This window comes from Gossypium arboreum, chromosome 8 (assembly GCF_025698485.1).
Source record: "Gossypium arboreum isolate Shixiya-1 chromosome 8, ASM2569848v2, whole genome shotgun sequence".
Classification (NCBI taxonomy): Eukaryota; Viridiplantae; Streptophyta; class Magnoliopsida; order Malvales; family Malvaceae; genus Gossypium; species Gossypium arboreum.
In genome coordinates this window covers 131,949,145-131,963,871 of record NC_069077.1, presented here as the reverse complement: position 1 = coordinate 131,963,871, position 14,727 = coordinate 131,949,145, and the positions used below count along the sequence as shown (strand labels likewise).

Here is a 14,727-nt window from a genome sequence, read left to right as displayed (position 1 = left end):
CCTAGTAGCAAATATCATCAATAACTGTGATTTAATTTTCATGTCAAACATAAACTTTGGATAAAAATAAGTGATAGTGGGCGGAGCAGATATGATCATATCATTTATAGAAGTGGCATGTTCCTTCCAAGCTCCAACCCAATTGAGGAAGCAGTAGTCTGGGTGTGGGAAAAGTTGCAGGAGGAGGAAGACAAGTGATAAAATGGCATCTATTTCATTATTCGTATTAATTGCTAAACTTTTTTAACTTTATTTTCAATCATATTCTAGTTGTTACGTTCAGTGCTCCATACTTCCGGCTTCCTCTTTTCACTAATGCATATATAAAAATGAAGCTTCAAATGAATCCGTTTTTGTATAAATAATTGAATTGAATTATTTACCGTCTTTTATCGTAACTTTGCCCTTTAGTGTATGCGACTCATTTTCAATAACTAAATTATTAGGAGAGTTGGACAGATTTTTGAAGAAAAAATCAATGGGAATTGTTTCTTATGGCAGTTGACTTCATCTAACATGTTCCACAGAGAATATACCAGAAACATAAGCTTCAAGTTGTAATGACTGGTATTGCCATTTTCTGACAGTAAATGTTTAGCCCGGTACAGCAAATTACGAGGCTGTGAATCTGGTAAGAATAAGACAAATCCATCAAATAATATCCGAAACATGGGGAGGGGCTGCACTGCTGGTATATTATTCACTGTAACTTGTATAGAATCAATCCATGCCATGCATCCACCATCACCAAGGGGTAAAGTTAAAATGAATAACAAAAACCTAACTCCATTCACAATTAGAAGGAGAATGGACAAACAATTCTCAATCAAATCTATAAAATCCCCAAACACTTTTTTTTTTTACCTCATTCCAGTAGAGGGCAACTAGAGGTGACTATGATTAAATGAGGGACACAAAAACAAAGCTCAACATCCAGAAAATTGTTCAATCCCATGTTAGTTTGTGGAAGACCTCATCTCAGCTGCCGGTAAATAAGACTCCAGCATTAGTTCTGCCCGTGAAGGGGAATTGATCTGAACTATCAAGTACGTATACTTCCATTTGTTGTCTGTTTTGTCTTTGAACATTTCTGCAAATACTTTCCCGGCTCCATGGGGTCCACGAATATAGAAATTAACCTGCTTTTTGTTTTTTATTTTTTTTATTTTATAATGGGATGCAATCACCAGATCAAAATTTGCATACGAGTGATCTAGGACGCTAAAAAATTGCAGTAATACAAAGTTGCTTATAAGCAGCTAACAAATACGAAAGACTCTTTTTTCGATAAACTACTAAAGATTAGAGAATGACCTCCACATGCTCTACACCATTTTCGTCCGTGTATATCCTGTTTGGAATACGTTGGCGGGCAGCACGATTTCTAGTTTCTTGACCATAGCCGGTAATAGGATGTCCAATTCTCACCCTAACCTGACAGAAACAAATGTAATCCCATGTGACATAGAATTACAATGACCACCCCTAATTGGTACTTCAAAATGCTTAGAGTCATATAAAACATGGCTGTCTGTTGAACCGTCTCAAGCCTCAGGGCACGAATTGATGCATCTAAGAAAAACAGAAACATGCACTATTGCTGCATCTAAGAAAAACAGAAACATACTTATAGTTTATGAAGCTAATATATGTCAAATTCATCCAAAATAGGGCCCCTAACATCTCATTTTGATGCTCATGCTTCAGAACAACTATTTTTCACAAACCTGGCTTTCGTTCTGAATTCTTTCTAGAGCTTGGTTGAATATCTTATACCTATAAAACCATAGTTTTGAATTAGGGTGCAAATAACAGAGGGAGAAACTTAGTAACCCAATCACCAACTAGGCATTTGACACTTACTCTTTTGGTTGAAATATCAACTCCTTGAAGACAGCATATCCTGCAGCAGCTGCAATCCCAAGCCCGACAAGGATGATCAGACTGTAGCTAGCTCCCTCCGTAAACGTCACAGGTTTGTCTGGGATATTATATGTAGGAGCATCAAATGGATCCTCAACATTAGATAATTCTTTTCTAGTCTGCCGAAGGGATAAAGACAACAACTCAGCCCAACAGATGTGAAGTATGAAGTAACCATAAAGGCCAGAGAACAAAAGATGCAGCAATTATATATTGATCAGCATAACATTTGATGAGTACAACTCAGATAATGGATTTACTTAATATAAAATAAACTTCAATATTTTGTTTAACCTTTATTGCTATGCAATAACCGAAGTATGATGAAGTAATGCAAGTCATTTCATGCTCAATTAGGAAAGAAGGATGATGATAAATCCTGCACACTTTTCAAAACATTCCCTTTAGCATCCTTTCAGCATTAAGGTATTGATAGCCTCACCATAGAAGTGGATAAAACATGCGTTTATTCACATATCAGAATAACAAACTAAGCAAGCAATATGAAAACTATATTTATCAATCATTTAAACTAATAGAGATGAGAACACAAAAGGCCAAAAATTGAAGTTAAGATCTAAACCTCAGATGTTTCTTTTGATTGCTTTGAGGTTCTTGATGCAAAGGATCTAGCAAAGCAAGTAGAGATGATCTTCGATCCATGATTTTCTATGTGAGGGACTGATGCTTGAAAGCGAACTATACAATCTCTACCACAGTGTCCTCTAAATGGAAGAGGAATGCCTGTTGGACATTATTGTCAAATAAAACATATGAGAAAAAAGAAGGTAATAGTTAATCTTATGCTAATCCAACTTGACATAAACCTTTTATGCACTCCACAAAGTAGGTCACTTATGCATGATGCACTATTCTATGCAACGAAATAATGAAAAGAAGGTTAGGCCAACATGGAATTTCAGCATTATGGATACCCAAATGGACAGTGATAATAACTGTAAAGTTCTGCTTTATCAGCATCACTAATACAAGAATCCCATAGGCCATAACTTTCAGAAAAATTAGATGAAACTGAGAAAGGGGGGGGGGGTTCCCTTCCAAAAAGAGTCCAAAATATCATTATAAAGGTATGACAAATTGGCTAAAACAGTAATAAATTAAACATAAATGTTGAAAGATAAACATATATGAGAAATAACTAACCAGTAGCTCCAAGTACACCCTGAAAAATGAAAGAAAAAGGCATTTAGTTTGCACTTTGCAGCTAATGTAGAGAGGAACACACACACACACACACAAACACATAAAGCACTTACTCTGCACCCAACAGAAATTTAGAGAAAAAAATGTTAATAGAATAAGAACTACTGCCTCACCTTTGACATATTATTGGCACCTGTCACATACTGTCTTGTAAAATTAGAATTCCCCACCGCTGAAAACTGCAGTAATCAGCAAGTCATCAGCAAATGGTTTAGCAACTGATACAGATTCATCATATCTAAGAAATACTCTTAAAAGATTATCAAAAAAATATAATGCAATCATATTAACCAAGTCATAAAAGCAGAAGAAGTTCCAATAAAGTTGATTGGGTCATAGACCCTTTTGTTTTACTAATAAGTACTCGCTACTATAGAACTTATGTTACTATATCCCTACATTTCATATAAAAACTCACCATAGCAAACGACTTTGTCAGCTAATATCACACATAAAAAGAGTCAATATATTCAGTAGGCAAGCAAAAAAGAAAGACCTCAAAAAAGCAAAATGAAAGAACAGTAACGTCCGTAAAGAAAAACTACCCATACAAAGCAAGGAATAGTGGGAATACACCATCGTACCCTTTTAGCAGCTGATGCAAAATCATCCAAATAAAGCTTAGATTCCACAAATGATCTGAAGGAACCACTCCATCTGCTCCTACTAGATATTATAGACCGCCTAATGTTCTGCATCTTCAACTATACAAGCTTAAACCTTTTCTTCTACAACTCTATGAAAAAACACTTTCTTTTTGAATTACCAATGAACAATAAATCAAAACAAGAAAAAACCCAAACCCCAACAAAACAAAATCAATTTAAAACGTATGAGCCAGTAAGGACAATACAGCGGGATGCAATTCGGGGAAAGGAGAAAACCCCAGCCGTTGAGGTTTTATTCTAGGAAAATGCCACCCAAGGCCGCCTGTGTTTTTACGAGCCCAATAGTCGCCACAAATAGATAAAAAAAACCTCCCTCAAGGCCCAGTATCAAGAAGGATATATGAACAAACATTGATAACATAGAGGGGTCGAAGAGTAATTATGAGAGATAAAAAGGGTTTTCTCTACTGCAAAATATAAAATATTAATCACGGCGCATAATAGGCATTTCATTCTCCTCCCTCTCTCCTTGCGTCTGTAGTCTGATTAAGAAGGACAGAGAGGAAACAAAGGGGCTTGTTTTAGCTGCCTTTGTCAGGTAACCATCCCTTGCCTTAATTTCTGTGCATATAATTATGTATCTACCATATTCCTATATAAAGCTTAACAGTATCTAAAAATATGGTTTGTCATGTTATTGTACTTTCAGTTGAGCAAAGTGACCTGCAAAAGCTGGAGCTTTTTAAGGTTTCTTTGGTTTCCTGGGAGTAATGATAGAGGTGGAATGAATTAATGGAAAGCTTTTGAGTGTTGGGGCATTAAAAATTTAAAACCTTTGCTCTTGAAGAGGCTAATTGAATGGCTTTTCTATTTTGATAGTAGAGAACCTCGGAGGATACTTATCGATATCGATACCTTTTCTGTGTGTGTGTATTTTATTCTATTGTGCCTCAAGTTCACTGAAATTTGGTTGAAGCCGCCTGAGTTAAGTCTTATTCTTGCTCCAGGTTTCTGTTTTCTTGTTTGCATTTTGGCTGTGACCTATGAATACGAACAACTTATATAAATAAGATGTGGTATTTTTGATGTTTTCTATTATTTGAATGGCTTTCTCGTGGGCGTTGGGGAAAAGGGGTTGTGGCAACTTGGGTTTATTATTTGATAAGTGGGGTTTTGCCCTAGTTTGCAAAACCTTTGCTGATAAGTAGTGTAATCAGTGGTTCTTCTAATGTAGATGGCTAGATGGGATGAGATTCTGTCTCTTCCGGTACAAAACCCACCAACCTTGGAGTTCTCTGCTCATGATATTGTATGGTCAAAGGTGGAAGGTTGGCGTGACAATATAGATAGAGTTGCTTTGATCCCTTTTGCTAGAGTGGATGACTTTGTTAGGGGTGAATCCTCTAACAAAGATTGTCCAACTAGATTTCATGTTGAAGCAAGAAGGCGGAGGTCGCCAAAGGCACCTTACAAGCCAAAGGTTGATGGTATTCTTGAATATATTCTGTAGGTTCTGCTTCTTTTCTTCCATGTTTTCCTTTTAGTTTTTTTTTTTTAATCTTTTGATAGCTTGTGCTCAATGGTCTTGCACCATGATCTGTTTGTTTAAATTTATACTGTTCTTGTAGGTATTGGTGTTCATTTGGTCCTGATGACCATAGGAAAGGGGGTCTTGTTCGTCCCAGCCGGAACACATACATTCCTAAGAAGACAAATGCTGGTCGACCTAATACAAAAAGAGGCTGCACCTGTCACTTTATTGTAAAACGCTTAATTGCTGAACCGTCAGTAGCACTGATAATATATAACCAGGATAAGCATGTAGATAAGAAAGGGTTGCCATGCCATGGACCACAGGACAAAAAGGCAGCAGGCACACGTGCTATGTTTGCACCGTACATCTCAGAGGATTTGCGCCTCCGTGTTTTATCTTTATTGCATGTTGGTGTGTCTGTGGAGACCATAATGCAGCGGCACAATGAATCTGTAGAGAAACAGGGTGGTCCATACAACCGTGATGACCTTTTGACCCACAGGTATGTTCGAAGACAGGAGAGGAGCATTAGACGTTCTACATACGAGTTGGATGCAGATGATGCAGTCAGTGTAAGCATGTGGGTTGAAAGCCACCAGAATTGTGTATTTTTTTACAAGGATTTCACTGATTCAGACCCTTTTATCTTGGGCATTCAAACTGAGTGGCAGTTGCAACAAATGATTCGATTTGGAAATCACAGTCTCATTGTCTCTGATTCAAGGTTTGCAACAAATAAACTTAAGGTTTGTCTCTTTTCCCTTTCTTTGCCTTTTCCCAACCACTTACCTCTTAAGTTGTATGACTCAATCCTCTAATTGTCACTGTCATTATCAGTCCATGACTTCTTCTAATGTCTTTGAATCTAACTGTTCTCTCTATGATTTATTTTCAGTATCCTATACATAGTGTCATTGTCTTCAATTCAGACAAGAAAGCAATCCCGGTAGCTTGGATAATAACCCCAAGATTTGCTAGTGTAGATGCTCATAGATGGATGAGGGCTCTATACAACAGGGTTCGCACTAAAGATCCTACTTGGAAGTTGGCTGGGTTTATTGTGGACGATCCTTCTATTGATGTTCATACAGTCAGGTTTGCTTTGAAGTCCTTTGTCTGAGCTGATTTTACATTACTATATTTAGAAGAATATTGTTCCATTGTCTATTGTGTTAGGTGAGGACTGACGAGCTTGAGCTCATATGATTTCTTCAATAGTCCTCTTTTAGTTATTAGATTTAGGACTTAGGACCCACTGATTTCTAGCACTAGAATAGCTACTCCCTTGCTAAATCCAGGCATCTGATGAGATGCCTTTTAATTCAAGATTGTATATTTTGTTCATCAGCTCCTTGCTTGGTTTTTTCTCCTATGTCTTCTCTAGCCTTGGAGTTCCTGTGCTGAATTCTAACAAATGTGGAACAAGCTGAGGGGTTTGATTTTTTCCATTTTCTTTTGATTTAAACTAGGAGGAACCTAGTTTAGCTTGATTAGGTGAGCTTCTTTAGTGGCATATTATAATGGTTATGCCATTCAAGCATGGAGAAGGGTACGATTTTTGCTCTATTTTATAGATAGATGGAATGTGCTCCATGTCACACTATCTTTCTTTGCATTGTATTCAGGGATGTTTTTGAGTGTACTGTATTGATATCCTTTTGGAGGGTCCGCCATGCATGGCATAAAAACTTAGTGAAGAGATGTTCAGAGACAGAGATGCGCGTTGAGATGTCAAGACAACTTGGGCAGACAGTTGATGATATTTGCAGAGGATGTGGAAATGTTGATTTGTTTGAGAAATTCATGGAAGATTTTGTTGATTGCTTGGATTTTATGGATTACTTCAAAGCAGTCTGGTATCCTAGAATAGGTTCGTTGCTGCATTTATCTTTTCTTTCTTATCTGGTTTACACCTGTTCCCGAATTCTTGTTTTAAATTATCAGTAGGGAGCCACCTCGTTGAACTATTTCTTCTGAATATAATGTTGCACTTTCAAATTTGTTTCCATTTTTTTTAGCCCATATCATCTCTCTATATTTTCCAGTCCATAAAACACAGATGCAGAGTATATAATTGTAATTGAAAACAGATTGTCAGATGGTTATTGTATTGAGTGAACAGAGATTTATATTTCACTAACAGATGAAGGCACTTTTTCCCGTTGTGAAAGCCTTTTAACTTGTGGGGAAAGAAATTATAACTTTCTCATTGTTTCAGGGACTTGGGTCTCTGCCCTTAAAACGCTTCCACTTGCAAGCCTGGAGACTTGTGCGGCAATGGAATTTTACCATAATCAACTGAAGCTCCGATTGTTGAATGAGAAGGATCCTGCTGTCTACCAACGTACTGATTGGCTGGTTGATAAGTTGGGTACAAAAGTGCATTCGTACTTTTGGCTGGATGAATATTCGGGGAAAGACGATTTTGCACGATATTGGAAGGATGAGTGGGTAAGTGGTTTAACATCTTGGAGGAAGGCATTGAAGATTCCTGATTCTGATGTGGCCAGTGAGAGGAGATTTGCAAAAGTGACCGATCAGCTTGATCGAGATACAGTTTATGTTGTTTGGAACCCTGGGTCTCAGTTTGGGATCTGTGATTGTTCCTGGGCAGAGATGGGCTACCTTTGTGAGCATGTCCTCAAGGTTATAAAGGTCTATCGTGAAAAAGGGTCTATTTCACCTTCTGTCAGCATATTTCAGTACAACAAGGCATTGATTGATATGCTACATTGCCCACCTCATGATTCTTTGATCCGTGATCATGCTGTTTCTTTAGCAATTTTTGTGCAGAAACAGTTAAATTCACTAGTTGGTCATGTTCAGGAACAAACTAAGGATGCTATTGAGCAAGAAAGTGCACCAGTATCTTCTGCTAAACAAAATAGAGGATTAGCTGATGAGGATCACTGTGTGAACAGGAACATATTGCCTAATCATAAATATGGTTACGTAGATTGCTCTGAGTCTCTGGCTGGTATTGCAAGTGATTTGGGCAGTGAATCGGTTGATCAGGGAGTTGGTATAAACGGTGAGACTGCTGGAGAAGGAATATTTGGTTCTGAGATGGATGTTGACCCACCCTCCAGTATTTGTCGACCTGAATTACCATCTCTTAATCGGGAAATTCTAACTGGTAATGCCTTTCCAGGGCATGGAGACAGTGCTTTTATTAACAAGGTCCCTAATATGGATGGTTATTCACTTCCCAAAGACGATGCTTTAAGAGATAACGAATGTGAAGAAGAAATATTTAACATAAATTGTCACAAAAGTGCAATGGCTGTTGAGCCACAACCAGATGAAGTTCCCCAAACAGAACAGCTTTCAAAGCCATGCACAGTGACAAATCAAGATCATTTGGGCAGAAAGTATATTGAACCTTCAGTGTCATCCCCATCCTTGTGCTGTACTTTGAAGCCACAAGTGCTTGATACTGCTGAACCCTCAGGTGTTCTGAATCTGGATATATCGGTGGTGTTAGAAAGTGAGAATGAGAACACAAGCAAGAATTGTTCTACTGATACATCAGAGGATCATGTTAATTTGGAAATTGTTGCTGATCTTGGTCATGAAGCAAAGGTAGTCGATAGCAGTATGGCTGAACTCTTGGAAACATCCCAAAATCATTTAACAACAACACCTAATGGTGATGGTCAACCATCTACTGAAGTTGCAGCTCGTGAAACAGATGATTCTGGTGACAAGGAACTTCTTAGCAACAAGGAACCTTCTACAACTAATTCTGAAAGTGTTGAAGATGGAAGATGTGATAGTAAGGAAATTCATGAATCGGTGACTAATGATCAAAATGGTGCTGTTGATATGGAAATTGTTTCATAAGAGGCTGCCATTGACTTTACAATCAGTGCTGGTTCTCACAAACAATAGAAAGATAGCTCATCAATTCCTTATTTCTTTCTTTGTACATGCTCAATAAATTTAATTGTAATTTTGTGATTCAGCCAGTTGCTTTAAATTATAGCATCAATCAGAATTTTTTTTTCATGGTACACAGTTTTCTTATGGCATGATAAAGTTAATCTTTTCTGTCAAATTGTTAGGCTCCAAAGTCCGGTTCATCAATGGAGGAATGAGTGTCAGTCTGGCTCACCATCCTACATTGAGAACCTGGAGACTATTAAAATGGAGTAAGTTCCAGATCTTCTGAATATGAAGTAGTGTGATATTATGCTGAGGCTCTACCACAAATTACTTTTTCCCTCAGATCCCACAACCCCAATTGTACCTCACCTTAATCTTAGAAAGCCAAGATCCTTCGGCTAATTTTGAGGATCCTTGCTTTTTCATTAGTGTTTGCACCAATGGGTGGTCTTGACAAGGGAGAATGTGTGGGGCAACTATCCTTGAACCAGCGAGAAGTAAGATGATTTGGTCTAAGAGTTGATTGCCCTGGAGACAAAGGAAAGAAGAAAAAAGAAATACTAGAAGGACAACTCAGGTTTTGATTCTCCTAAAATCAACAGGGAAACGGAATTTTTTTTTTCTCTTTGCAAGCATTGTGGAAAGAAAGGTCATCCACCATTCAAATGTTGGCAAAAGCCAGATCAATAGTGTGAGAAATGTCAAAAGATAAGACATCATCAAAAGATTTGCAAAAACAACTTTCAGCAAAAAGAAGTTTTATTGGTAGTTAATCAAGAAGAGGATGAGCAACTTTTTTGTTGCAACTTGTTTTGCAACTAGTAAATCTAGTGACAAATGACTTATTGACAGTGGTTACACAAACCATATAACATTTGATCGTGATTTTTTCGGGGAGTTAGATACTTCGATAATTTCCAAAGAACAAATTTATAATGGAGATTATGTTGCTGTTAAGGCGAAACACTGTGGCAATTAGATGCCCTTTAGGTACAAAGCTAATCAATAATGTGTTATTTCTACCTAATATAAATCAAAATTTGTAAAGTGTTGGTTAGTTGCTTGAAAAGGGCTTTAAAGTTATTTTTGGCATCGATCATTGCCAAATCAAGTATGCAGAAGGTAAGGATGTATTCAAAATAATGATGAAGGGAAAGAGATTTACTTTGGATTATTTAGAGCAGAAGCAAAAAGCCTGTGTTGTAGCTAAGATCAATGCAGAAGTGTAGCACAAAAGGTTTAGGCTTTTCAATCATGTTGCTGTAATAAACCTATGAAAGAAGGATTTGGTTCAGAGTCTGCCTTACCTTGAAGCTAATATACCAAATTGGAAAACTTGTCAATTTGGTAAGCTAGCAAGACTTCCATTCAAAAAAGCAACCTAGAAAGCTACCGAAAAACTAAAATTAATACACACAGACCAAGCCGGATCTCACATCACTCAAAGGGAGTAAGTATTACATAGTTTTTATTGACGACTATACTAGGATGTGCTTGATTTATTTCCTTAAATTTAAGTTAGATGTTGCTGGTATGTTCTGGAAATTTAAGCAATGGGTTGAAACTTGAAGTGGCTTTAAGATTCAAGCTTTAAAGTCTAATAATGACAAGAGGTACACATTTGATCAATTCAATTTGTTTTGGGAAGAAGTTGGGATTGAACACCAACTCACTTTTTCATATACTCCACAACAGAATAGAGTTAGTGAGAGGAAGAATCGTACCATAAAAAAGATGATTAGATGTTTATTATTTGAGAAGTGTAAAGAGTACTGGGCAGAAGTTGCACATCCTGCCGTCTTTCTACTCAACAGGCTTCCAACAAAAGTAGTGGAAAGAAAGGCACTATTTGAAGTCCGATATGTTTATAAACCTTCTTTAAAAAATCTCAAGGTGTTTGGATGTTTGTATGCCATAAATCAAAAGAGATAAGCTGGACAAAAAGATAGAAGTCAAAATCTTTGTGGGTTACAACACAGGTGCAAATAGGCCATCTTTGAGCCAACAAATTTTTGGGAAGCAGAAAAGGATCCTAAATAGATAGCTGCAATGAAGGAAGAAATCATCATGCTTGAGAAGAATCAAACTTGGAAACTTGTGAAAAGACCAGAAGATAGAAAATTCATTGAAGTGACGTGGATTTTTAAAACCAAGTTGAATGTGAATGACTTTACCAAACAAACACAAATCTCTGTTGTCAATTTTTTTGATACTTTTGCATCTGTTGCTAGATTAGAAACCTTGAGATTATTATTGGCTATAACTGCACAAAAGGTTTGGAAAGTGTTTTACATAGACGCTAAATCTGCATTCTTGAATGAATTTCTTGAGAAGAAGAACTATGTTGAGCAACTTGAAGGAATTTCAGTCTAAGGTTGTGAAGATGAAGTGTATTAACTCAAGAAATCTTTGTACGGACTAAAGCAGGTGCTTAGAGCCTAGTACATCAGGATTGATGGCATAAAAGAGATATGCAACATACTTTTGAGATGACAGACCTGGGAGTAATGGTTTATTTTCTTGGAATAGAAATCAAGCAAAAGCAAAATGAAATTTTCATCTGTCAAAAGAAATACGCAAGTGAGATTTTGAAAGAGTTCAGAATGGAAAACTGTAAAAAAACTACTCTAGCATGTCAGAAGGAAAAGTTGAGCAAGAATGATGAAGCTGAAAGAGTGGACGAGACTTTTTACAGAATGGTTGGCTCTCTCATGTATCTTATAACTACTAGACCTAACATTTTACATACTGTAAGTCTTTTATCTAGATTCACAAATTGTAAAACTAACACCCATTTTAGAGCAACTAAAAGGGTGATGAGATATGTTAAGGAACGCTGAATTTCAGAATCAAGGTCTATGCAAGTCAAAAAGTACATGCTGCAAGCATATTTTGACAGTGATTGGGCTGGTTCATCAAATGATATGAAGAACACTTTTGGTTATTATTTTAATCTTGGTTCAGGGGTATTTTCTTGGTGTTCCAAAAAGCAAGAAAGTGTGGTACAATTTACAACTGAAGTTGAGTTTATTGCAGCAACAACTGCCGCAAATCAAGCCTTATGACTTAGAAAAGTGTTACTTGATTTGAATTTATAGTAGGAAAGTGCACAAAAGTATTTCATTGGAAAACCTAGCATTTCAATATTAAATTATTCTTTCTTAGAGATGTGTAAAAGGAAGGTTCAATTGCATTAAAGTACTGAAGGAATGAGGAGTGTTGAAGACTTGCCTAAGCTATTGCAGTAAAAATAATTTAGCTATTTTTAGTCTTTTTCAGTTTGTTGTTAATTTTTAGAGATTTATTGATTATGAATTTTTTAGTTGCTTATTTTTAGCATTAGTTGTTGAATTTTTCTCTCTATATAAGCATTATTTTTTCAGTTCAATGAAACATACACTTTCCATAAAAAAAAAAATATTTCTACTTTATTCTTGCTTTTATTTTTTTTACAACAAGTTTTCTCAAAGACTCCAACAAGTAGGAATCATTCTACTGATACCAGTTTACCATCAGATGTAGATAATGTCAATATGAGAATTATTGCTAGTCTTGGTTATAAAGCAAAGGCGGTTAATGCTGTATGGCTAAACACTTAGAAACATTCCAAAGTCATTCAACAAAGATGCAGTACTCCAGAAGTATATGATCCTAGCGAGAATACAATTAAATCCGAGCTTAAAAAGTATTGAAGATGGAACATTTGGTAATAAGAAATTTACAAACAGGTGATTAATAATTAGAATGGAGATGTTGATATGGAAATTGTTTTGGAAGAGGAGACCATCTACTCTATAACCAGTGCTGGCTCTAGAAAACAATAGACACACATTTTCATCTTTCATGGATTCCTTATTTCTTTCTTTGTACATAATAAATTTAATTGTAATACTGTGATCCAACCAATTGCTTAAAATTATATAGAATCAATTAAAGTTTTCTTGATAAACTTAAATCTTTTTTTTTGTCAATTTTTAGGCTCTAGAGTTTAGTTCATCAATAGAGGAATGAGAGTCAGCCTTGCTCACCATCATGCATTGAAAATTTCTGTTTTTTAGTGTAATATTATGTTAAGGCTCAATCGAAATTTCTCCCTTAAAACTCCACAACCCTAATTATACCCACCTTCTCTTTAGAAAGCCAAGACGGTTAAATGAAAAAGTAAAAGGATGAAAAGAGAAAATGGAAGCGTAGAAAGATAAATAAAATTAAGAAAGAAAATAGAAAAGATGATTGTGTATGTAGGTTCAAAATTATGCATTTTCTTTCAAAAGTTTAATTTTTTTCCTCTCATTTTTCAACTCTACTAAGTAAAGAAAATTGTTTCTTTCTTTAATTTTTTCATTTTTCCTACTTTTCTTTCAATCTTTTCAATTTTATTTCTAATCTTCTTCCCACTCTACCAAACAAACCCTTTGACTGGGTTTGAGGATCCTTACATTTTCACTAGTGTTTTGCACCAGTGGATGACGGTTAACAAGAGAGTGAAAAATAGATGATTTGGTTCATGAAACTGACAACCCCATTGCTCCACATCTTTTGCTTGTTGACTTCAGTAAATCAAACACAATGAAGTTTTTGTCTTAAACCAGAAAGCAAATTTTTGTCCCTTGTATTTCGAATAAAAATCCTCAGTCTCTATTTGGCGTCACCTTGCCCACCAATAATTATATGCCACATAGCATAACTAAGTTAAAAAAAATAATCTCCTTTTTTTTTTTTGTTCTTTCTCCTCGTAGTTTCATTATGTTTCCATCTATCTATTTTTTTTTCCCTTCATATCTTTATTTTCTCTTCAAGTAGGAGCATTTTATTGAGCCTTTACAACAAATCCAATTGTGAAATCTATTGCATTTGATCTTGCCTTTTGTGCTTGAAATTTACCGATCTTAACGGGGAAGTTAATTCTTCTGTTGGGTTCGTTTTCTTGCCTTTAAAGCCTTGTAATAAGAGGAGGATAATGGAATCAAATTGGACTGTGTAAAATTGCTTTTTCTTTTGTGGATTTTGAAGCCTTTAGAGATGATGGAACTAAATCTTCGAAGCTTTGCTCCTTTGCTCCTTTGGGATTTTGATTTTGTTTTTTCTCCCTCTTTCTACTGTAATGATTAACTCTTACATTCTTCATTTTTCATTGCTATTTTTGTTTATAGCTCCATTTTCTTATCTTAGTGCATATCTCTGTTTTCATTGTCATAAGTTTCTCTTAAGCAAGATTTATGTTTTTTGGCATTGAATTTCGGTTTTCTTCAATTTGTTTATAGATTTCAGGGGTTATGTGAATTAGGGATTTATTTTATGAAATATGTAATTATGTTCAGAATTAATTTTGAGGCAAATATTTTATCAAATTAAACCAATTACAACTCTTTGAAAATAAAATAAAGATATGAGTGAGATACCAAGTAGAGCCACAGGAATTTGTTCATTGTATATCATTGTTATTTCTAAGTGTTTGAGGCTTACCTCTTCTTATTACCCTAATTATAAACACTTTTTGAGCAACAACATGCTAATTTGCGGGGCAGATTAAAGTACATATTCAAATTGAGA

General features: G+C 35.8%; 2 protein-coding genes across 6 annotated transcripts; one reads left to right on the top strand and one right to left on the bottom strand.

Annotated features, from left to right (window-relative positions):
* Positions 1-656: 656 nt before the first annotated feature.
* Positions 657-3,873, bottom strand: LOC108463944 (probable mitochondrial import inner membrane translocase subunit TIM21). 2 transcript variants are annotated; one of them, XM_053031942.1, is made up of 8 exons: positions 3,732-3,873; positions 3,261-3,326; positions 3,088-3,106; positions 2,507-2,667; positions 1,864-2,042; positions 1,728-1,776; positions 1,315-1,434; positions 657-1,142 (listed from the first exon to the last, which is right to left on the bottom strand). In XM_053031942.1, exons 1-8 carry the CDS (start codon positions 3,843-3,845, stop codon positions 957-959), a joined length of 894 nt encoding a protein of 297 aa, XP_052887902.1. In that variant the 5' UTR covers positions 3,846-3,873; the 3' UTR covers positions 657-956. The 2 variants fall into 2 exon arrangements, with proteins under 2 accessions (XP_052887902.1, XP_017619452.1); XM_017763963.2 differs by having other exon boundaries at positions 657-1,139.
* Positions 3,874-4,155: 282 nt separating this feature from the next.
* Positions 4,156-9,302, top strand: LOC108463943 (uncharacterized). Of its 4 annotated transcripts, none has more exons than XM_053031938.1 (6): positions 4,156-4,353; positions 4,990-5,261; positions 5,384-6,035; positions 6,185-6,384; positions 6,915-7,159; positions 7,508-9,302. In XM_053031938.1, exons 2-6 carry the CDS (start codon positions 4,990-4,992, stop codon positions 9,130-9,132), a joined length of 2,994 nt encoding a protein of 997 aa, XP_052887898.1. In that variant the 5' UTR covers positions 4,156-4,353; the 3' UTR covers positions 9,133-9,302. The 4 variants fall into 4 exon arrangements, with proteins under 4 accessions (XP_052887898.1, XP_052887901.1, XP_052887899.1 ...); XM_053031939.1 differs by having other exon boundaries at positions 4,248-4,353; positions 4,465-5,261; XM_053031941.1 differs by lacking the exon at positions 4,990-5,261.
* The last annotated feature ends 5,425 nt before the right edge of the window (positions 9,303-14,727 follow it).